General features: G+C 48.7%; 1 protein-coding gene across 1 annotated transcript; it reads right to left on the reverse strand.

Moving 5' to 3' along the window:
* Positions 1–285: 285 nt before the first annotated feature.
* TCAF2 (TRPM8 channel associated factor 2) lies at positions 286–22,439 on the reverse strand. The gene is made up of 8 exons (XM_012768110.2): positions 22,312–22,439; positions 19,465–20,101; positions 9,793–10,784; positions 9,393–9,490; positions 7,955–8,168; positions 7,390–7,629; positions 6,155–6,492; positions 286–3,573 (listed from the first exon to the last, which is right to left on the reverse strand). The coding sequence occupies exons 2-8, from the start codon at positions 20,085–20,087 to the stop codon at positions 3,319–3,321; spliced, it is 2,760 nt and encodes a 919-aa protein (XP_012623564.2). The 5' UTR covers positions 20,088–20,101; positions 22,312–22,439; the 3' UTR covers positions 286–3,318.
* Between the last annotated feature and the right edge of the window lie 2,129 nt (positions 22,440–24,568).

Consider the following 24,568-nt stretch of genomic DNA (forward strand, 5'->3'; position numbering starts at 1 on the left):
TTTAATTTCCTTCAGGAACTTTCCTTTTGCATTCACAACTTGGGTGACTGTTTGGTGCAAGAGGCCTAGTTTTTGGCCTATCTCAGCATTTGATATGCTTTCCTCACTATGCTTAATCATTTCCAGCTTTTGACTTAAAGTGAGAGACATGTGACTCTTCCTTTCTTTTGAACACTTAGCAGTCATTGTAGGGTTGTCAGATTGGCCTAATTTCAATACGGTTGTGTCTCAGGGACTAGGGAAGCCCAAAAAGTGGGAGAGAGATGGAGAAACCGCCAGTCGGTGTAATAGTCAGAACACACACAACATTTATTAAGTTTGCTGTCTTATACGGGCATGGTTTATGGCACCCCCAAACAATTACAATAGTAACATCAAAGATCACTGATCACAGATGACTGCAATAGATATAATAATAAAGAAAAAGTTTGAAATATTGAGAAATTACGAACATGTGACACAGAGACACAGAGTGAGCACGTTATTGGAAATATTGCATCAGTAGATTTTCTCGACTCAAGATTGCCACAAATCTTCAATTTGTAAGAAATGCAGTATCTGCAAAGCACAATAAAGTTGAAGTGTGGTAAAACGAGGTATGCCTGTAGTTGACTAGTTGTTTTCAAGTTGGTTTTCTCTACACCAGTTTGGATATGATATTCCAGTTGTCCATGTGCCGGGGCTGGATCTCAGGGCCAGATCACTGGAGGTGGTGCAGAAGTTCCCCGTGTACCTAAGTATTTGATTCTGCAGCCTTTCAAGATCTCTGGGCAAGACATAGATGTTGCATTTGTTGCTGCCAAGTTAGATGAGAGTTGCAAAGCAAGGCCAGAGAAGCACCTTCTGTAAATCATGCCTTGAGAGGAAGTTTGAGAACAGAGAAATTCTCCAAAGAAGTAAAGGCCTGTGAGGTGAGAGACTCTAGTTTTAAGAGTAGGGACAGAATTCCCTGATCGTGGCTTCCACTTGGTGAGGTGATTATCTACCTGGGTATGGATGGAACTCCTTGATGAATTGCTTTTTATTGTGTTTTCTAATATACTTTTTGAATTTTTTGGCAGAGCTCTTATTAGCCTTAATCACTTTGAGGCTGGGGACCCTGTCATAACTCAGGGGCTTTGGATAAGACAGGAATGGTCTCTGCCCTGTGGAGTTTCCATGCAGTGGGAAAGAGAGACACTAAACAAGTAATTGCAAATGTGATGACTGATATAGAAGGGAAATCACAGGCTTTATGGAAGCAGGGGAGTGGGGACATGGCCTGAGGAAATGATCTTTAGGTTAAGATCTGAAGAATGAGAAGGAAACCTTTAAAACACTATACACCATTCCAAATTAATATAGAGAAGCCCTGCCCCTTTCCTAAGGCCAACCACTAGTGTGTTAAATCAAAAGTGACTTGGGGCCGGACGCTGTGGCTCACGCCTGTAATCCTAGCTCTTGGGAGGCCGAGGCGGGCGGATTGCTCAAGGTCAGGAGTTCAAAACCAGCCTGAGCAAGAGCGAGACCCTGTCTCTACTATAAATAGAAAGAAATTAATTGGCCAACTGATATATATATAAAAAATTAGCTGGGCATGGTGGCGCATGCCTGTAGTCCCAGCTACCCGGGAGGCTGAGGCAGGAGGATCGCTTGAGCCCAGGAGTTTGAGGTTGCTGTGAGCTAGGCTGACGCCACGGCACTCACTCTAGCCTGGACAACAAAGTGAGACTCTGCCTCAAAAAAAAAAAAAAAAAAAGTGACTTGGAGTGATTAAAGTCAGTGCAGCAAGAGAGGCTTCTGCTAATTTGCACTGAGGCACTCTGAGGTCTGCTAGGAAGATTACAGGACGTAACTCACAGAAAATATCGCACACAATGCCTGGGACACATTGTCCGCTCATTATGTGTTAGGTGTCATTACTGTTCTTTCATTTAAAAAAACCTTTCTTGAACACCTTTCATGTGCAAAGCACCAAACAAAACTAGTGAAATGAAAAGAAATTATCCTAGAATTGAGAGAGATGTGCTGGCGGGATTCAGAAAAAGACATCCCCTTAGTTAGTTTTTCTCATGAGGGGCCGCTGTAACCCAAACAAAGCTTATGGAGTGATTTTCCAAACGAGCAAAAATATGGTGCAAAAAAGTAAGCTAGAGAAAAGTGGCGAGGCATACACCCTATTAATCCTGGCCACGAACCTTCAATTAGGACTTCACCTAACCCGGGAGTGTCAGGATGGGTTAGAATGAAAGTATGAAACAGCTCAGGGGATGCTGGGTTGTGGGCTAATTAGGGAAGATTTGGTCTGCTGCACCCAGGAACCCTATTCCAGAGTGAAGCCCACCAAGTTCCTGTCCCTCTCACAACTGACAGTGCCTGCTCCACAGGGACTAGAGGAGTCAGACGCCTGTTTTGTGCTAAGAACAAAAAGGCTTATAGACTTGGTAGCCGTTGCTAAGGTGACTCTACTCTTTGGTTGAAACAAAAGTTCCAGAGGATGGAACTAACCTCAAAGAGCAAACTCCAACCGCTCTGTAACACTCAGTTTGCGTGCACGCCATTTTTCTTTGGGTTAGGTTGTACTGAGGATACTTCTGGAGGTGGGAGAAAAAATGCAGGATGGGCTGGGACGCTGAGGACAACTCTCCTCACTGATACTACATCTGGGAACAACATGGACATTCTCCAAACAGCATGATGCAAGGACTGGAAGCTGGCCGCAAGGGGGCCAACAGGGAAGTGAGGCTGGGTGCTCAGGAAGTGCACCACCAAGGCCACTGTGGGCCCAGAAGGCTCTCAGACAAGTTGTGGTGCACAGACTTCTCCATCAGGAAACAACAGCCCTGAGAGCAAGGGATTTGAGTCCCCGTGTCATGAGTGAGAAGACAGAAACAGAGAGGTTAAGTGATTTCCTGCAGAACAAAGCTGGTCCAGGGCCCTCTGCACCACCCCAGCCCGTCGTCTCTCTTGCTATTAGAAAACTTCTCAAAGCAGAAGAAACCAGAAGCCTTGTTTTCAAGGGTGCCAAGCGGGAGGCTATTATGGGAACTGTGGTCTTCAGAACCCTTGGTCAAACGCAGCAGCCTCAGGATGGCAAGATGAGGACGACGCTGGCCCAGGGGGGTACGGCCGTGAGAGCAACAGTGTAAGCGGAGAAACAATCAGCAGCACAAGGGCACGTTCCTGAGAAAGCCGGTTCCGATTTTGTCTCATGTCATGCAGTCCTGCAGACAGACTGGGACGCGAGATTCAGGGTCCCCGCAGGGCAGCGAGCGCCCCAGGCCAGGCGATGGGGCTGGGGCGCGATGCTGCCCCCGCGCGCCCCCTGGCGGGCGTTCTTCAGCGCTCGGCGCGCAGGTGCGCTCTCAGCGGGTGCTCCTGCCACGCGGGCAGGCAGCCCAGGCTGTCGGCCACTTCCTTCCGGACAGGCCAGCCCCAGGCCTCAAAGAAAGGAGCCAGGTTCTTCTGCACTTTTTCAGAGAACTTCTTCACCCACAGATTCATCTTGCCAGCCTTGTCTTTGGGGACGCCAGTCAGCGTCTGGTACTCGGCAAAGAGCTGGGTGAACGGCTCCCACCCGAAGGCCTCCTGGAGCTGCAGAGAGAGAGAGAGGAAGAAGGGGCGGGATGAGGGCGAGCCTGGCCGAGAAACACCACGTGCACGGTCACAGGTGCATCTCGTTCATGGGGTCCCCCCCCCCCCGCAGTCATTAGCTTCACTCCTGGGTGTGCCCCCATCTCCCCACCCCACCCCTGCACATTAATGCTCAACCCGCCTCCTGGCCACAAAACTGTGAGCCCAGGAATCTAGCAGGGGGATCACAGGAAGCTAAATGTCTGCAATGAGGTTAAGTACTCAATACATAACTGTTACTATTATCTTTACTTGTTTTTTTTTTTTTTTAATATATCACAGATCTTAACTGTTTTTCTGAGCATTAGGACATGTCTGGGCTTGACTGAGATGAGAAACCCTCACATCCTGCATATTTGGACTATGGAGGCCCTAAAAGCTGGGAACCCCCAATAGTGCTTTCCAGACATCGTTGTGATCCTTATTTTTCTGTAACCTTCTCAGACTCGTGAACCTGCAAGGCTACCATATTGCTTTGTGGAACACTGCCTTTCGGGCAAGAAAAGGAAGAATAAGGCACGCTGCAAGGGGCTCAAAATGAGAGTGGCTTATACTTTACAGAGGGGCAGCCCACCCGGAAACCCTCGGCAGGAGGCCCTTGTTTGCTGAGAGTACAGCAATTTGGAATCAGCAGGGAAGTCCCGGCCCCACTGGCCCTTTTATGGATGAGGGTCCTCTGCCTCTGGGGTGTCAAAGCCAAGGACGGATGACCCTGGGTGTCAGGCCTCCCCGGAGTCTCACTGTTATCCCTCACCGTTGCTCATCTGCTCTCACTGTCTTGGCCTCTGACAGTCCTCCTGCCCCCTCACTTATTAATTAACGTATCAATAAATTGAAAATTTATCAAATGTTTACCTAACATTTATTAGACATTCGGAAATTGTGGTAGGCAAAAGTTAAGATTAAGAGTGCTTATCCTTCCAGAGGGCACAACAGGGCCAGCGGGAGAGACAGACAAAAGTAAAATTACTAAAAAAGTTGGCTCATCAAGGAGATGATATCCAGGAGAAGGGGGCAATAGAGCTGACTTCTGACAGGTGACTTGGGTGACAGACAAGATGTCCAAGCGGGTTTCACAGCAGGGAGGAAACATGGGGAGGCACAGAAGCCGGGCACAGCTAGGTGCGTTCACAGCCGCAGCAGCCCGGCACGCTGAGGGTGAACACGGAGGTGAGAGAACGAGGAGGTGAGGCTGGGGCTGTTGGCAGAAGTCTGATCTGCACCCCGAGAAGCAGCTTGGATTATCCTGTACATAAAAGAGAACACCCTAAGCGTTTTAAAGATGCAGTATTAACATTATTTTGGGAGCAGCGTGGCAGATGGATTACAGGGGATTGAGGCAAGATGCTGGAACAACTTAGGAAGATACTGGAATAGAGAACGGGAAGGAAAATGAGGTAGTGACGAGGGGAGAAGACCTCTGGCAAGCAGAGGAATCGGAAGGTCCCTGCCTGTCCTGAGACAGAGCCTCAGACTCCACGAGATGGGCCCCCCCCCAGAGCTTGTGCTGCAGGTAGCGGGGTAGGGCACAATTCAGGTTTTAACTTAGACTTTAGTGGCCACCTACCACTTAGGTCTGCTGTCCCGTACGCCCTCAGACTGGCTATGTGAGAATATGGAAACTGGCGCAACGCACATTTATCTCATGGACTGGGGCCGCCTCGCATTCACTCTTTAGAAAAATTAGTGAAGGGAAAAAAAATGAAAGAGAGGGTATGGAAGTGCAAAAGCCTGAGTGCTATTGGACAGGTTGCTTAAATTCTTTAAATTCTTAGTATGTGCCTCTGTGAAGCGTGGGCCATACAGCTCCTACCTACGGGGCTGTGGGAGACACCATAGGAGGCTGGATATGGGGCACAGCCTTGACATCTCAAAAACATTAAAATTGAAAGCAGGACTGGGGGAGGGGGACAGGGACTCATGCTTATTTCACGGGAAGTAGACCTGCTTCGTGATTTTGGTGCTCTCCCATTGGGTTGGTTGGTTATTTATTCATTTTAAACCATTTTGGGTTCGAGTGGGGTGATGGATGTAGTAGATTTATCTCCTACAGTGCCCTCTTGTGATGCAGTTGCCGTGCAGACACGTCCCTGTTATTATAAAGGGATGTGACACCCCCTTGGCTCATAAAACTAAGGTGACGAAAAACAAAACAAAACAATGACTATTAATGGAACACTTACTAGGGGACCAAAACTGAAACCAGCGAGTGGAAAAGCTGTGAGTGATTCAGTCTCGGCAATGTCTAGCAGAGTTTCTGCCCTTGACTGATATACTGTATTTCTACTTATTTCTTTGTCATAATACTTTTCATTTCCTCTTGCATGGCAAAATCACAGGCAGCTAGTGGGACGGGTGTCATTCTCTCCGCCTTAGAGGGGTATGACCCAAGAAGCACTGCCATGTAGCCCAGTATCTCCCATGTCCAGGGGAGAGGGTGGCCCCGGCTGGGGATGGAGAGGTTGCAGGAGAGCTCGGGTGTACAGGATGCTACCCTGCTGAGGTGTCTGGTGGCCCATCTCCCAGAGGTTCTGCTCAGTACCTGTAGATACGTTTCCAGAGCTGTCCACACATTCCAGTCACACAGGGGGGCTCCTTTTTCCAGATGGGCTTTGATTCTCTTCTCTCTTTCTGGAGGGCTCAGAGCAGGGTGGGCCTGGGCCCTAGGGATGCCCAGCACCGTCTCATGCACGTAGACTGACCACAGGTTGCAGGTGGCCTCGGTGGTGTGCGGGGGGAACTCCCAGCCCTGCTGCTGCTGGTTGTGGCCCAGCTCGTGGATAGGGCCCCACAGCCCTCTGCTCCTCATGTCAGCCTCACTGATGAGCTCCTGCACCGACTCCAGATGGCACATGATGGGGTACCCCGAGTGCATCCAGCCTGGGAACACAGAAGGCAGAGGCTGGCATGAAGGGGGTCCACCCAAACTGTCTCCTCCATTCCTCTCCACTGTGGAACTTTCCCCCACCATCCTACTTCTCCCCAATAACTCCTGCTTCTCTATGCTGATTGGAAAGTAGATGGCTGTCCCCAGCTTGGTCAGGCACTGAATAGCACCAGTCCCCTTCCCATCTTGCCCCTGAGCTGCGCCCGCCTGGAGGATCTAGACACCTAGACATGGTCATCCTTGCTGGAATTCAACAATCCATTTTATTTTGCAAGCTTCCTTTGTCCCACATCTAAATTTGAGATCATTGAGGCTAGGACAGTGACATTCTTTCTTTCCCCATGTAAACCATTTTTTGTCCAGATTTGTACTGTATGACAGAGATAATTTTGTCTTTTTTTTAAAGATAAGAAAAGTGAGGTCCAAAGGAACTTTCCCCATGAGGGACCAGAGTTCCTCATCTTTCTTCCCAGGCTCCTCCTTCCTGGAAGCCAACAGTACGGAACACAAACCTCTTTACTCATCTCTCCTTCTCATTTTCAATCTGGACGTGTGTCTGAAGGGCACAGTTCATTTTGCACGCTCCCCTTGAAACGAGCCTTGTGGCCATCTGTGAATTCCTCAGAATTTTTTCTGAAATTGTTCTGAATTCCTCAGAATTTTTTCTGAAATTGTTCTGCCATCCTCTGCCAACTCAGCGTGTAGCTGTTAATGATTTACCTTCTCACATGTAAGCATTTTCCCACCCCCATTGTGGTCCGCGTCTTTTGTGTTTCTTTTCCCATACTCTACATTTACTGTGCTAACAAAATTACGCTTACCCATCTTGGAAGCTAGTAAAAGGCAACATAGTAAGTCCCCCTTGCCGCTGACCAGGAAGGAGCACCCACCCGCTGAGATCTGCACGTCAGCCACGATCCTCTCGGGCCGGAGGAAAGGGAAGGGCCGGGCTGCCAGCCTGGCCACGGCCTGCATCATCTCGTCCCAGAGGCGCAGCGCAGGCTCGGGGTCTGCCAGGGCCTGGAGGCTTGTGGTCGGCACCGTCAGGATGATGTTGTCCGTGGCCAGCTCTCCCCAGGGCGCCGGGTTCCCCTGGAGGCAGCTTCTCCACTCCTCCAGGGATGTCTCCCCTGGGAATAAACGGCTTGGGACCTGCTGCCCGCGTCCCCAACCTCCCTTGAGCTGAAAAGTACAACTTGAACTCCGGGAGGGGAGCAACTGCATTAACAAATGACTATCGCGAGCTCCACAGGCTGCGAGGTGAAGGGCAGGCTTCCAGGCCCTTCTCTCTGCCGGCCCCGGAGTCTCCGTGGCCACAGGGTGTTCCCTAGCTCCTGTCTCCATGTTGTCCTCTAACAGTTCTTCTTCCTTCACCCCTCTCCTGTTCAGCAGCCAGCCCGCGGTGCCCAGGGCGTCCGCAGCTCTCCCTCCTCCCTCATCTTTACGTCCACTTACCCAGCTTGTAGTATGGGGCAGGCACAGCCCTCGTGAAGGTGACAGACACAGGGCCGAGGTGACTGCCCTGGGGCACGATGACGTAGAGGAGGCCACCCCAGAGGCAGGAGACTGACCGCTTGGTCCTGTCCATACAGCACTGGCGTGTCACCACGGGGGCCCGACAGAGCTTGCGGGCCTTGGTCAGGTCATCGGTGTGGCAGCCAATCTGCACCTGGACAGGCGATTTCACCATGTGTCGGAGGGACCGGAGTCCCTGTGGTGTGTGTGCGGGGCTGTGTGGATGGAGGGTATAGACAAACACACCCATGAACCCAGCTTCCCTTTGCTATGAGCTATGCATGGAGACCTGTGAAATTGCAGCGCCCCAAAGTCACACGGACTAAGAAGCACGTGAGATCCAGGGATTTAGTCGGCTCCACAGTGGATCTCCGTCAGACGTGGGTTGGTGAGAGCCCAGGCATAATCCCAAGGCTGTCCCTGGGCCAGGGCGTCCTGTCTGAGCCTTGTGCACACACAGGAGGCAGCGAGGTCTGGCCTGAGGGGGAAGATTGATTCTCTCTCCCCCCTTGTCCAGAGCGCCCCTGCCTGGCCAGAAGGACAGAAATCGGTTTTGTCTGGAGTCCTGGGTTGCTTCTCTTCGGTTTGAAGTAAGCAAGCGCCAAAAAGGATGCTGACACAAAAAGAGACCCTCACTGCGTTAGGAAGTGACCTCTAGAGAGTCGAGGAGGCAGGACGCGTTTAAATTCTGCACCTAGGGCATAGTGTGGGGAGTGATGGGATTAAGCACGCCCTTCAGGCGTCCAGGGAAAGAGGTGAACCTCAGACGGGCTTGTGCGGCTGGGGACAGGGGTGAGGGACGCATTTGTAACGTTCTCCTCACAGTCACTGTTTTTGCACATCCCTGCGGTAGGCAAAAGTCCCCGCATCTGGAAACCAGAAGGCGTAGGCTGGAGCGTGGACCCCGGTATGCATAGCTGGGAACTTCAGCCACTCACTCGGGGTTCCTGACATTTAGCTGCTTCAGCTGTAAAATCTGTAAAATGGGCAGACTCATCCCTCTGTACTCTGGCAGCACTGCCGAGACCTGGAACCAGACAGCGGGTGAGGAGGACGCAGCTCTAGGGTTTTTAAAAAATCATTATTTCAAAATGTTAAGGGGGTACAAACGTCTTGGGTACGTGGATAGCTTTTATAATGCTACGTCAGGGCTGTTAGCGCGCCCATCACCCGAACAATGTCCATCGGACCTGTCAGGTAGGCTTGTCCTCCTCCTCGTGTCCCTCCCCACTTACTGACTTCCAGTGACTTTTACTCCTCTGTGCCCATGTGCGCCCATCGATTAGTTCCAAACTTTTAGGGAGTGTGTGTGCGGTTCGTTCCCCACTCCGACTCCAGGGATTTGAGAGGTGGGGGCTGTGCGCGTTCAGGGCCTTACCTTCAGGCCGGCAGAGGCAGCAGCTTCAGACAGCGACACTTCTGCATTTTGTCCTTCCAGGAGGTAGAGCCTGGTACTCACCCAGGAGTCATGGCGACCTGAGTGAGTCAGAGGGAAGGCCGAGTTCTTTCCTCCTCTGTGACTCCACCTCCACCCGGGGACTCCCAGCCCCTCCCAGAGGCACCGCCTCTCCCCTGCGTTCCTCGTTCCTCGAGTCAGCCACGCTTCCTGGACTCACTCCTCCTAAACCGTAGGCAGAACCCCAAGCCCCAGCTTCCTGAAAGTTCCTGAGAAGACACAGCCGCCTTCCCAGGGGCCGTTCCCGCTGTGTGCTACCAAGTCGGCCAGTCCCACTCCCCCAGGTCTGTAAGGCTCTGGGCGCTCTCTGCTGGTTTCATACCTGGGTTGGTTGCATCGATCTCCACGGTGATGGGGTGTTCCGAGGGGTACACGCTGGAGGGGCAGGTCCAGGTGCCAAGGCCCTGGGCCAGCTGGGAGCAGTCAGTCCCAGAGTGCGCCAGCTCCGTGGCCAGGCAGAGCACCGTGGCCTCACGGGAGTCCCTGGCCACTGGGTTCGCCTGGCTCACGGCTGGGAGGCCTGACTGCCGCAGCATCTTCCTCAGAAGCCGGTGCAAGGACACATAGGCAGGGACCCCCTCTGCAGGAATCTGTAGGAAGCCTGCACCATCCACTCCCAACCGTGCCAGACAGCTCTTTTCCAGGTTCCCGTTCCCGTGGTTCAGTGTAGCCTGGAATTCAGACAGCGCCTTGCGGAAGTGGTAGCTCCGCATCTCAGGGGTGGGGACGGGGAAACAGCCTGGGCGGAGGGTCCGAGGCAGGATGCTGAGGCCAAAGCGGTTGAGGATGATGTTACCGGGGAAATCAGCCAAGGCAGAGCGGCCCGGGTTCTGGGAGGCCCACCACCAGGCCTGGCCCCCAGTCAGCAGCCCCCCACCCTCGGCCACAAACTCCTGCAGCTCCTTAGCCTCCTTGTCGCTGTAAACCTTGCAGCAGTAGACACAGGCGTCGCTGGTCAGACGAGGCTCCAGGCTGCACTGCAGCCCATGCTCCGACAGTAGGGAACACAGGTTTTCCAGACCTGGGTTCACCCCGACTTTGCCTGTCTGGCTTCCGGCCAGCCAGCGCACAGCATTGAGCAAAAAGGGCCCCATCTTGGGGGCACAGAGCATGTTCTCGTGGGCTGCCAGGACCACCCGGCCCCGGCCATAGCGGGCAGCTGCCAGGAAGCAGCAGAGGGAGGCATCGAGCCCCAGGGGGAAGGCCAGAGCCCCGTGCACCAGCAGCTGCGAGGGGATGCCCCCTGTCCCGATGTCCAGCTCCGAGATGCCTTCCAGGAGCTGCTGCTGGTCCTGCCTGAGGTCCTCCCCACACCTGGAAAAGAGACACGAGGGACAAGGAGATACAGTCAGTCAGTCAGTCAGTCAGTCAATGAGCCACTGACGTGAGCTCACTGAGTAGAGAAATCTACACGTGGGGAGAAGGATGACACGGTTCACATCACTCTTCTCATTCTTACTAAGGACATTTAGGATTTTAGCATGTAATACCATTTATTTTATCCAGTTTAAGGCACACTTTTTCACCTTTCTACAACTGATAGCATATTAATTAGCAGTGTGTAAGAAACACATAAAATAATGGCGTTTCTTACAATCGATGTTGTCATAGACTTGATGAAACACTGTAGAGGGAGGTAGTAGCCTTATGTGCATATCTTAAAACCCACATTTTCTAAATAAACACTTCTAGGAATTCTTCCCATTTAGTTAACTAAGTGTTGAATGTTCTGATTTGAATTTCTTGTCTTTTAAAATAAATAAACATATAAATGAACTTAGAAAAACTGCTCTATTATGCCTAGAAAATGTAGTGCTGTTTATGGATTTCTCAGAGATAATCTTCTGCAAAAGAAGGCTGAAAAAACCTCAAATTTGCACTCTCCATGGGTAGCTCTGATCTGAGAACACATCACAAGTAAACTGCTTGACACCACACTTGTAGATGTATACACACATCACTTTAAAAAAATTCTCTCAAATCTGGCAATCTACTTTTTATTAAGAAGTGAGGAAAATGGAATAAATTCAGGAAAGGTTTTATATTTCAAGAACTGTTTTTTAGCCAATTGTTAGGTACTCCAAATGTCAAACAGAAGACTGGTTAAATTAGTTATGGTTAACTGCAGATAGCATACCGTGTAATAATTAAAATAATTATTAGAAAATTTGGAAAAATTGGAAAATTTTTTCAAATTAAATTCCAAGATACTGTGCTCTAAATAAGCCAAATTTTGAAAAAGTAAAATAAGAAAACCACAAAACCAGATGTAGAAACAGGATCCGAAGCATATTTACTAAAATATCTTCAGTGATCATCTTGGCTAGTGGGATTTATACGTCATTTTAATTATCTTTATAAATCTTTATTGTCTCAAGTTTTCAAGGTAACATTTATTTCTTTTATAATAAAAACTCAAATGTTATTTTTAAAAACAAAAGTAGTTTATTCATTCTGGTAGTAAAACATTATTGAAAAAAGTAACTCTTGTACAGACAGTTTCTCCTTAATTTCTTTTCAGCACAAATGAGGAAATGTCATGTCTTAGTTTCGTCATCTCATTTTCAAAGTAACATGGCAAATATCACAGGGTTCAGGTATCAGTTTTGCCTGTGGCTTTTTTCTACCTGTTGAGACTCAAGACTTATTTGGGGGGAGGGGCGGTAATGACATTGAGCTATGAGACTTAATAATAAAACTTCCCACTCCACATGTTCTTCTAGCATCTTCTGACAGGCACCTGGCAAGGTCTTAGCTAATGACAGAAAATATTCTTTTATTAAAATTTTTTTCCTTTTGTTTCTTTTTTTAAGCCTCTATAATCACATGACAGAAAACCTTCAATATGGAGAATTACAGTTATCTGCAGATAATCCTCTCAATATCTGATTAAAATCATTGAACACATTCATCCATGTGGACACACACACACACACACACACATAAACACACAAACAATCATAGCAGCACTGGAAACCCAGGAAATGCCTGGGATGGTTGGTAGGAGCTGCAGGAACTATATGGAATCAAAGAGGAAAAAACCCAAGACTTCTGCTACGGTTTCCTTGGCCCCTCCAAATCTCACATTGAAATCTGATCCTCAGCGCTGGATATGGGGCCTAATGGAAGGTTCTGGGTCGTGCGGGTGGATACCCCATGAATAGCTTTGTGGCATCCTTGTAATAAAGTGAGTTCTTGTTCTTTTAGTTTCTATTATAGAAGAACTGATTGTTAGAAGGAGCCTGGCACCTTCTCCCTCTCTCTCCTGCTTCCTCTCTCACCACATCACTTGCACAAGCCGGGCCCTCCTTGGCCTTCTGTCATTAGCGGAAGCTACCCGAAGCCCTCGTCAGAAGCAGATGCTGGCTCCAAAATAAGAAAACAAGATACTTCTTGCAAGAGCAGGAAATATATTCCAATCACCACAGTGCATATGAATGGATTAAATTTCTATATGAAAAGACAGATGCTTTTAGATTAGGTTACAAACAAGTAGATGATACAAGCTGCTCATAAAAGACATACTTGAAACTAAATGACACAGGATTGAAAATTAATAAATCGACAAAACTTTATCTCAAAAATATGAAAACAAAAAACCTCCCAGATATTAATAAGAGATTCAATTGATTTAAAAGAGGAAAAAATTAAAATAAATATTTTTTATGGATAAAAGTTACATTTTACTAAAGATATAATTTTCATTAATTTTTATGGCCTGAGAAGTACAGACCATAAAGCAATGGCTGCTACAGAGAAAACTAAAATTTGATGAGCTGATTATTGCATTTGGAGAAGGTAATGCACCTCTCAGCACCCAGTGGAAAACATCCACCCAGTGGATATTTTACATAAAAAAGAACATTAAGGATAGAGATGATTTGAGAATGACTTATAAGCTTGATTAGAGATGGAAGGCAATTGTACAATATTATCTCCTAGAGCTGTGGCCCCCAACCCATGGGCTGTGGACCAGTACGGACACATCTGTAGCCTGTTAGGAACCGGGCCGCACAGCAGGAGGTGAGTGGCAGGCAAGTAAGCAAAGCTTCACCTGCATTTGCAGGTGCTCCCCATCACTCACATCACCACCTAAGCTCCACCTCCTATCAGATCAGCAGTGGCATTAGAAGAATCACTATAGTGAGTCGTTTTCATTATATATTACAATGTAATAATAATAGAAATAAAGTACACAATAAATATAATGCACTTGAATCATTCTGAAACCATCCCCCCACCCTCTGTCCATGGAAAAATTGTCTTCCATGAAACTGGTCCCTAGTGCCAAAAAGGTTAGGGACTGCTGTCCTAGGGGACAAAAAAGTGAGACCTTAGCATGTTATATTTGCCAAGTTATTGCATAAGTATAAATATAAAAGGCAGGCATTCTCAAACATGATACATTAAATAAAAAATCAATTTGCAGAACACACACATAGATAAGCATCTGAGATGATCCACATGAAACATTTAATATTGGCTACCTTGGTCCAGAGGCATGAGATTAGAGATGGTGGTGTGTGAAGAGAGACAGGTTGCCATTTTCCTCCAGAAATTTCTGTAAATGTTTGCATTTTTTTCCACATAAGCTGCTTGATTCCTTTTTGAAATATTTTTATAAAAAGATATTTATCAAAAAAATAATGAAGGGAGGGAAGGAGGGAGGAACAGAGAGAGAAGTGAGTTAGCATAGCAGTTGGGATACTTAGGTAAATCTCAACAGATGATTTGACAGTATTATAAAGGCATTCATTATTAATGATCTCAGACAATCAGTTGTCAATATTTACATATTGTGTAATATCCATTTACAATGTTTCAGTCTGGATAATAACATAATGAAAGTAGCTATTATTTAATGAGTTTTAATGTATGCCAGTCATTTATACATATGTATTACCTCTTTTAGTCATAATAAACCTGAAGGTTGTTATTCTCACTTTATAGATAAAGTTTAGAAAAGTTAGGCATGGGGAAAATTGCTTAACTAATAACTGCCAGGGACAGGAAGCAGACCCAAGCTGGTTTGCCACTACAGCCACTGTTAATTGTCTAGAGACCAGAAATCTCTCACTCAATTGCGGGGTCTTTGAATGAAGCCCACAGCTGGGCACAGAGCAATCTGCAGGCATGTCTCATGCCAGGGAGGCTTTAAACAGACCTGAAGGTGTGAAAAACACCACATTTATGAAAAGCAAAAAGCATGTGTTAATTCAGAGCTGGAAGTGCAAGGGAAACCACTGTGGAAAAAAGGAAAGGGAGTTCAAAAACTACACCAAATCACACCTGAGCAGATAGGTGACATGGGTGATAGGTTTCTGAATGCAGATAAAAAAAAATTCCATAGTAGGAAGCTACAGAAATGATTAGAAAGTTAAGTGTGAAGTGAACTGCTATCATTTACACCATACCAAAAGTAAAACATCTAACAATTTAAACTGTTTTTTTCTTGTTTTACCTCTCTATCCAAACATCAACCAATTTTTACTTGAACACAAAGGTAATGAAGTCTCCTGGTAGAAATCAAATATATCTTCACTTAGCGTTTGTTTATTCTGCTCAGATTATATAGGATAAAAGAATACTTTTCTGGATATAATTCATTCTGATAAATATACACAGGACAGAAATACTGGAATATAGGGACAATGTTTTCTTGGGATTCATAACATCAAAAAAATAGTAGGGGGAACTATGTTAATCAGACGTTTTAAAAAACATTTTGAAGACCACCCCCATGACTTTGTATATCTTTTCTGTATTTTTTCCTTTAAGTACAGATAAACTATAGTAAATAACAAAACCTAAAAAACTGTAAATCATCACTGAGCAATATGGGTATAGACTATCAGAGAGACACTTTGAAATTGTAAACATAAAAAACTGTTTTCTCTCTTATTTTAAGCTAGTAGGCACAGGATAAAAATCCCATTAGGCCTATTAAAAACACAATTTTAAGAGACCCATTTAGTTTTCAAGGTGACTAACTTTGAAAGTTTCAGAGAAAATAGAAGTACAATGTATGATTATAGATCTTAAAAAGAAGTATAGTTAATCAGATAAGGACCATCAGAAAAAGTAAAATTTAGACTAAACTAGCTTAAAAATAAAATATAAAATAGAAGAGGGCCAGAATGTCTGTTTTTACTTTGAATACTACTGTAACTCTAGGGAGAAAGAATGGAAAGCAAAGATTAGTGTTTTATAAAAATGATAAATGTGGATTATTAATTATTCAAGCAATACAAATAAGCACTTAGAAAAAAGTTTAAAAAAACGCAATGTATCATTCCTCAGTAATAACCAGACACATCTAGATATAGGTAAAAAAGACAGCTTGCTAGCTACATAGATAGATAAATGGAGAGGAAGGAATTATGTAAGAAGGGGACCATGAGGCATTTCTATTTTTTTTAATAAAAAATCTTTACATTTAATTTTGCTTGAATTTTCAGGTGAACAATAAAATAAAATAAAACTGAGAAAGGCTTAAACAAGATATTTCTTCCCCACAAGAGAGAATAATTGCTGAAACATACCACCATGGCTAAGAAGAAAGACGATCAATTCCATTAAGAGATTGCAGTCATGAAAACAATGCTGTAGTTGGGAGAGTATTGGTTGGCTCCCTGCCATGAAAGATCAAGGAAATGCTTAAGGAAAGTTGGAAACTTAACTGGACTTTTTCCAATATCTACAGAAGACATGTATTCACTGGACAGGAAGGTCACATGCAGCTGTGTACTGTCACTGCTTCAAGGATGTCTCTCCACCAGCACACTGTCCCTGGTTGTTACTGTTAGGCTTGAAGAATTCACCCTCCCCAAACTTCCATCCAAACCTCCTATGAAACCCAGCCCTCTCCCCTTCCTAGGGGTGTATTAGGCAGGTAGCCTTTGCCAGACCCCTAGGGAGATAAAGGAATGGAATGCAAGAGGGGAACTCACTTTCCTTTTCCCTCCCAGTTGTTCGAAAATACTTTATTACAGTGGCTGTTCTGGCCCAGTTGCTCACTCCCCCTAGAAAAACCCTCTGTAAAACCCAGGGCTCTCCCTCCCTCAGTGTGGCTACTTTTTCTGGCCTCCAGCCATCTGCACCCAGATACTCAAATAAACAGCATTTTGCTACACATGATGTTTCATGTGTCTCCCTCTTGGCTCCAGACCTAACATGATCAAGAAATCAAAATATCTGGGGTTTATATACTAAGCCCACAAATTCTGAAAAATAATATAAGACAATCATGGAAATGATGACATTGAGGAAATTATTTTTTAGGTGTGATAATGGGGACTTGTGGCTATGGTTTCAAAACAGTTCATATGTTTAGAGATATATATTTAAATTCTTACAGATGAAATGATATGGTGACTGCTATATGCTTCAAAATAATCTTGGGTGGGGAGAGGCGGGGCCATCCAGATGAGATAAGATAGAGCAGGAGTCCACTATAATTGGGTTGGGTAGTAGCTGCATAGGGGTTCATTGTACTACTCTCTCTGCTTTTGCCTATGTTTAAAGTTTTCCATAATTAAAAGTTAACACACACACACACGCACACACACAAATATGCCTTAGATTCAGTGGCAGAGATGAAAAATGTAGGTGCAGATGAAGAAAATCAGGTTTAGTTTGCTGAAGAGGAGGATCCCTTGGGGCGATTGATGTGATTTAACTTGTTTCTTCCTTGTGTTAGAGCCAGAAACAAGTCAAAGCAAACCAGATCCACCCTGTCTTTGAGCAACCACATCATCTCCTTCGCCCTCTCAGAAGGGAAGACTTCCCCGAGGGCCAGCACTTGGGGCTGAGGGCCCAGGCACCACTAATGCTCACGAGCATCTGTATGCCCCTTCTTCCTTGCAGCAGAATCTTGATTTCTTCAAAGATGCCAGGGCCCATTTAAAAATATCCAGTGCCTTATACCCCCTGGCAGCTAGAGTTGGCCACGAGATCTAGGGTTGGCCACTAAAATATAAACGTAAGTCTAATGGTTAGGGCTTCCAGAAAATATATGACTTTCTAAATTAAAAGGGACAGACTCAGCAGGTATATCCATTCCAGCTTATTACTGTCTGGGTGTAATTACAGTACCTGAAGTAGTAATGGCCATCCCGTAGCCATAAGGATAAATGCAACACAACTTGATGGGGGAAGGGGTGATGGAACGAGGGGGAATCAGAGAGACAATGACCATGGGACATCTTGGAATCCCTGTCACAGGTCTGGACTATCTACCTGGCCTACATGTTACATAAGAAAAATAAATCCCTACACGGTTATCCACTATAGAAAGACTTCTGCTACATGTGGCCAAACACAGTTAGTCACTAATATCTTTAAACCAAAATATCCAAAATTAAACTCCTGATCTCCTCTAATCCACCTTCTGGTAGTCTTTCACAGCTCAATAAATGGTAACACCTTTCTTTAAATAATTCAGACCAGACAAAAAATCTCAACTCCTCTTTCTTCCTCTTGCTCCATACTCAGGCCATCCATCAAGCCTGTTGTGTCCTATCTTTGAAGTGTGTCCAGAATCAAACCTCTTCTTAGTAGCTCCATTGCCACCACCCTCATCTAAGTAGACAACATCTCTCATGTGGTTGATTTCAGTGAACTCCTGATTGGTCTTCTGCTTCAACCTTGGCCTCCTACAGTCTATTTTCTACCGTCAGAGGGCTCCTCCTATGAGTCACATTGTATCAATTCTCTGTACAAAATCCCAAATGCCTTCCCATCTCATTGTGCACAGATCTGAAGTTCTACCCCTGGTGCAGATGACCCCAGCCCTCATGCACTCAGCTCGCACCACTCTGGCTTGCTTGGCGCCCCTGGATCCTAGCAAGTGGGCTTCTGTTCCAGGTTTTCACCCTTGCTCCTCGCCCTGCCTGGAATCCTCTTCTCACAAATGTACACATGGCTCATCCCCTCACTTCCTTCGGGTCTCCTTTCAAATGCCACCTACCAGAGAAGCCTTCCAAGCTGGCCAGTCGCTTGTTTTCACTCACTCCATTGCCATTCTTCTTCATTCATCCTCTCTGTTTCAGTGAACTGCATTTCCCAGGCTCCCCTCCCCCTTGGATCCTGGCGGGGTCAGCCCACGTGAGGCAGAGGTAGAACACTGAAGTCAGGGAGCAAGCACAACGGAGCCAAGGTATGTACTTCTATCTCCAAGCTGTGTCTCTGGTATCATGGTGTCTTACCTGTGACTACAGCTCCCACCAGACATGCCTCCCACCCGTGTTTCCAGCTTCTGCTGGACAAGCCTAGCACGGCTCCAGGCTTGACCCGGTGGCCGCAGCACCTGGGTTCCAGGAACACTTTCCTCTGCGGGTCCTGCTGATGCTAATCTCTCAGTTACTTGTTGTTTCCTGTGTGGGTTCTCAGCTTTTCCATTACCTGTACAGTCAATTCTCTACACCAAACCCCTTCTGTTTGAAATGTCAAAAAAATCCTGCCAAATCCAACTTGGCCTGATGGCTAGGACTTCTCTCAAGAGCTTAAATAAAATAGGCTCCCGCCCCTCCCTGTTCTCATGCAACCCCATTTTCCCTGTGGGCTCTTATCAATGCCTGATAAAGTATATAGGTATTAGTTTCATTAATTGCCTAATTCTTCCCTGGAATATCAGCCTCATGACAGCATGACCTATCTGCTCTGACCTCTGCTAGAACCCGTGTCCAGGACAGGGCCTGACCACTGGAAGGTGCTCACACAAACAAATGTTCCTTCATTTATTTAGGAGACATCGATAAGCATTCTCTGTGTTCCAGGAACTAGACAGGGAGATAAAGTGGTGAACAAGGTACACTTTTCTATTCAGCTGATTATTGCCTTAGCCATAGGAGGGAGTGGCAGTGAGGACCCAGTCCCTCTTGTTCCTGGGTGCATTTTAATTATCCTGCTTTTGATTTGTGATAGTTTCAAAACTAAGTGGAAAATCACCTGTACTGACATAGAAGTGTGTTGAACAGGGGAAACAGACACTCACGTGACATGGAGTGGGATCTTGGGCACTTTCTTAGAGACCTTGAACCGGCCTTTGTCTCCATAGATGTCTGTGAAATACACTCCAGCCACACTTGTCACCTGGTTCCCAGGGAACATGGACAGCACCTTGTCATGGCCGTGCTGGCTGGCCCAATACCAGGCTTGGCCCCCGATGAGCAAGCCCCCTCCGTGTTTCACAAACTGGATCAGCTTCGCAGTCATGGTGTCATCGTAGGCACTGGTGCAGTAAACCCCCAGGGGCTCTCCCGGTTCTGGCCCGACCTGGGCCTCAACCCCGGAGTCCTGCAGGATGTTTGCTAGTGGCCCCAGGAATGGGTGCACTCCAACGGGAGCCCCAGGAGATGGGCGGAGCCAGCCCACTGCATTGAGAAGAAATGGAGCCAGGCCAGCATGCAGCAGGTAGCCCTCATGGGACACGACCACCAGGCGGCCTCGGCCATAGGAGGAGGCAGCAATGAGCACCTGGCCTTTGTCATTCACCATCACTGGGAAGGCGGCCTCTCCAATAAGAAGGAGTTCGCTGGGAATGGGGTCTGTGGGGACATCCCAGCTTGTCACTCCATCCATGAGAGACTTGAAAGCAGCATCCGGGGTCGTCTCCATGGTTCTGTCAGCTGCTGCAGGGGAAAGGAAAGACGCGGGACGGTCAGAACAGATGAATGAACTAGTGAAAAAAATCAACAACTAAATGCATTCAACCCTCCAAATTTTATTGGGTTTCCCATCATGGGCCAAGCACTGTTCTGTTTTAGCACCAGGAGTACAGGAACAAAACAAACAAGGTTTCTGCTTTCATGATTCAAATATTTTAGAAGGAGAAAGACAATGAATAAACATATAAATGAAATGCAACAATTGATCGCTATGAAGAAAATAAAACATGGCGATGTGATATAGACTGGAAGACTATTTCAAGTTGGGTGACAGGAAAGGCCTTTATGAGAAAATGACATTGAAACTGAAACCCAAAATGTAGGGCGGGGGAAGCACTTTACAGCACAGAGAAGGGTCAGGATGGCTGAGAGCAAGGTGCTGGGAGGAACGCCTGCGGAGGAGTGAGGGAAAGGTTAGATCCTGCAGGGCTTGGTAGATCAAGGTGAGACTTAAGTTGACATGCATGAGTTGACTTAGTGTTTGATTACTTAGGACAAAAAGGTCACATGATCTGTCAGAAACTGCATTTCCACTACATGAGTTGGAAATGCCTCCCTCTTTATCAAGTCTGCCCAAATGGGCAAAGCCCCATTTCTATTTGTGTAACATTCTGCAGTTCCTAGGTCTTCTAAAATTTGATGTGCCTAAAACTGAGGTCATTATTCCCTTCAAAGCAGCTCCTCTTGGATAAATTACTTAAGCTTTGGTTTTCCCATCTGCAGAAAGAGAATAATACAGCTCTTGGAGGAGTGTTCTTGAAGATTAAAGGAGTACAGACAAAATTACCTTGTGCAAAGTCAGCACACACAGTGAGCACTGGTTAACACTAATGTCTGTTCCTTTGCTGCTCAAGTGACAAGGGCAGTGTAGCAGATACTCTGGGTGCCCTGTGAGGAGCCCACTGTGGGGTACTTCCTGTGCACTTTGATGCCTTCTCCTCTCTGCAGGTGCACAGGACAGCCCTGAAATGGCAGTGAGTTGATGTCACTCAGTGGAGGAAGGAGTCATGGAAAAATGCCCAGTGGTTGTCCTGAGGCCCATTCTACCATGTTCCTCAGAGGGTCCCTGGAGGGCTTCCTGAAAGGCTGGCACTTGTCCCCGAGGCCACATAAGAAGTTTGAGGAGAAGGAAAGAGATGTTTATTAATTTGCTGGCCAGTGAGGAGGTTGGCAGATTCAGGTCTTAAAGTACCAACGCCCTGCCTCTTAGGAGAAATTTAGAGCTTTCAAAGGGGAGGGTTTCAGCTTCAGGTTATTGCTGTTTAACTATAGTGGATGGTTCTGATTTGTCCCAATCTTTGGCTAAAACAATCTTGTGACCTCCCAGGACAATTCCCTTGAGCCAACTCTTGTGTTACAAAGAACAAAGGACATTCCCTTGCCCCTCCGGACTACTGGCCTGCAGGTTTTAGTTCCCAGAAGGAGTGGGGGAGGTTTAGAGAGACAGAAGACAGTGTTTCCGTTTTCCATGCCATTACGCCTGTTACAGAGAAACTGAGGTCCAGACGCCCCTGTGGGCTGTAGACAGCTCAGCCACATCCCATTCGTGGCTTTCCCTCCTACCTTGACTCCTCTCCCGACTTCCTCATTCCTGCTTTTCTGGGCTCACTCCCCCAAAACCTGCCTCCCCACCACTTCCCTTCCCATCTACCACATTTGCTTAATGCTGCTCCCAGAAAGGTGGATTCACAGGAAGCCGACACTGACGGAGCCCTGAGCCTGCGGGCGGTGAGCCCAGGTTGAGGGGCTGGGAGTGGAAAAAGCCAGCGGCGAGCGCGCAGGAAGCCCGGGTCCGCGCTAACTACCTATCGCAAGACAACTGGAGTCTTTCCCGTACGGGGTCGCCCTAGTTTGCCAGGAAAAACAAAAACAAAGAAAAAACCCAGATGAGCAATACGTGCCGGGACGCCGACCCGCCGCCGCGCAACCCACGCGCCTCCGTCACTTTCGGGGCGCCCCAGGGCAGAGAGCGGAGAGAAGTGTTTGCCAACAGTGGGCCGCACCAGGCTGATGCACGCGCAGTGGAACAGGCACCCTCGACCTAAGAAGGGAACGGACGGACGCCCCGACTGCCCGCAGCGGCCCCTGCGCGCCCCTGGCACCTCGCGTGTGCCCCGCCGTTCCCCGGTGCCGGCCGCCCGCCCGCCCGGGACGCGCTCGGCTTGGAAACTCACGACTCGGCGGTCTGGAGCCGCGGGGACTGGCTCTGCCGTCCGTCAGCCGCGACGAGCCCCAACGCCAAGGCGGCCCGCAGGCGCAGAGGCCGGGCGGAGCCGGGGCCCGGGAGAATCCCCGGTGGGGCCGCGTCGGGGGCGGGGCCCGGCTGTCGCGGGGGCGGGGCCGTGTCGGGGGCGGGGCCGGGCTTTGGCGGAGGCGGGGCTGAGCTTTGGCGGAGGCGGGGCCGGGCTTTGGCGGAGGCGGGGTCGAGTCGGAGGCGGGGCCGGGCTTTGGCGGAGGCGGGGTCGAGTCGGAGGCGGGGCCGGGCTTTGGCGGAGGCGGGGTCGAGTCGGAGGCGGGGCCGGGCTTTGGCGGAGGCGGGGTCGAGTCGGAGGCGGGGCCGGGCTTTGGCGGAGGCGGGGTCGAGTCGGAGGCGGGGCCGGGCTTTGGCGGAGGCGGGACCGGGTTTAGGCGGAGGCGGGGCCGGGCTTTGGCGGAGGCGGGGTCGAGTCGGAGGCGGGGCCGGGCTTTGGCAGAGGCGGGGTCGAGTCGGAGGCGGGGCCGGGCTTTGGCAGAGGCGGGGTCGAGTCGGAGGCGGGGCTGGGCTTTGGCGGAGGCGGGACCGGGTTTAGGCGCAGGCGGGGCTGGGCTTTGGCGGAGGCGGGGTCGAGTCGGAGGCGGGGCCGTCGCAGAGGAGGAGGCTGTTGTGGAAGCGGGGCCGTGTTGGAGGCGGGGCTGTATCGTGTTGGAGGCGGGGCTGTATTGGAGACGTGGCCATGGCGGAGGAGGGGCCGTGGTGGAGGCGTGGCCATGGCGGAGGCGGGGCCGTAGTGGAGGCAGGGCGGAAGCTGAGGCGGGGCCGTGGTGGAGGTGGTGCTGTATTGGAGGCGGGGCCGTCTTGGAGGCGGGGCCATATTGGAGGTGGGGCCATATTGGAGGCGGGGCCCTTGTTGGAGGCGGGGCCGTATTGGAGGCGGGGCCCTTGTTGGAGGCGGGGCTGTGTTGGAGGCGGGGCTGTGTTGGAGGCGGGGCCGTGGCGGAGGCGGGGCCGGGGTGTGGCGGGGCCAATTCTGCCACCCAGTTGTCCCCATCCGGGGCGGTGTCTGGCTTTCCCGGCACCTCCCAGGTGAGCGGCCCCACCCTCTGGGTGGGGGCAATGGAGGGGTCCCTCGTCCTGCCGCGGTCTGGGCCCAAGCCCGCTCCCCCAGACCCTCCGAGCGTTCTTAGATCCGAGAGGAAGCTCTGCAAGGTTGCTGTCGCACTTGGAGAGAAGAGCCAACTCCAAGTCTCCAATAAATCATATTCGCCAATAAATCATACTCGAGGCGAACTATCCCCCGAAACACCATCACCCAGGGCGGAGGCCCCGTGTGGATCGGGCTCCCTTGGCTCCGATCCTGGGGGGCGGCGCCCCGGAGCCCTCGGCCGCGGCGTCACCCCAGCGGCGCGAGCTCCTGCGTGGAGCGGCTGCCCCCTGGTGGTCAGCCTCGGGCGTGCACCGCTGCCGGGAAGATGCGCGGGGCGGGGGCGTCCACTAGGAGGGCGAGAGCTGACGTTTCGCTCTGGGAGTATCACAGGAAATCTTGCTAAGTGATACTATTGCTGGGAAGGAAACGCGCCTGTCACATCACCCAGACAGACACGCCCACGAATGGCCGAAGGAATTAAGCTGAAGCTACAGAGTGGCTGCTGCTTGGATTTCCACCTAAGGGGAGTCGGAAGGCGAAAATCCAGGCGGAATAGTAGCAAGAGATTTGCCATGAATCCGTTTTTGCACAGCTTTGCACAGCACGTACAGTATTGAGATACAGGAAGGGTTTGAAAGGCGAGTTTATGACTTGAAAATGATTGTGAAGAATGAGCTTTTCTCGCTTTCTCAAGCTCCCTTTACTGGTTATACATGCAAATCATCGGATTGTTTGTAAAGTTATCAGATTTTTTTAAAATAGGCACATGGCTGTCTTTTTCTAAGCATTATTTAAAAGCAGCAGTTATTCACCACAAACATCCTTATTGAATTTTGACAGGTAGCAGACTGTTTTCTCATATTCTCTTTTCTTTCTCAGGGGTAAAGATGTCCCTCTCGCTTGTCAGGGCTGGCCTCCTCATCTGAATCTGTAGCCCATTCTCTTTATAAAATAGTGGCATCTCTTTCAGGACCTTGCTGTCCAGTTGCCCCTCCTTTTTGTATTTTTTTTTTTCTTTTCCTTATTTCTTTCGTGTACTAAAAATATGCTTTGTTTAAACTCCCTTTCTTACCTCTCTCTATAAACA

This window comes from Microcebus murinus, chromosome 9 (assembly GCF_040939455.1).
Source record: "Microcebus murinus isolate Inina chromosome 9, M.murinus_Inina_mat1.0, whole genome shotgun sequence".
Lineage (NCBI taxonomy): Eukaryota > Metazoa > Chordata > Mammalia > Primates > Cheirogaleidae > Microcebus > Microcebus murinus.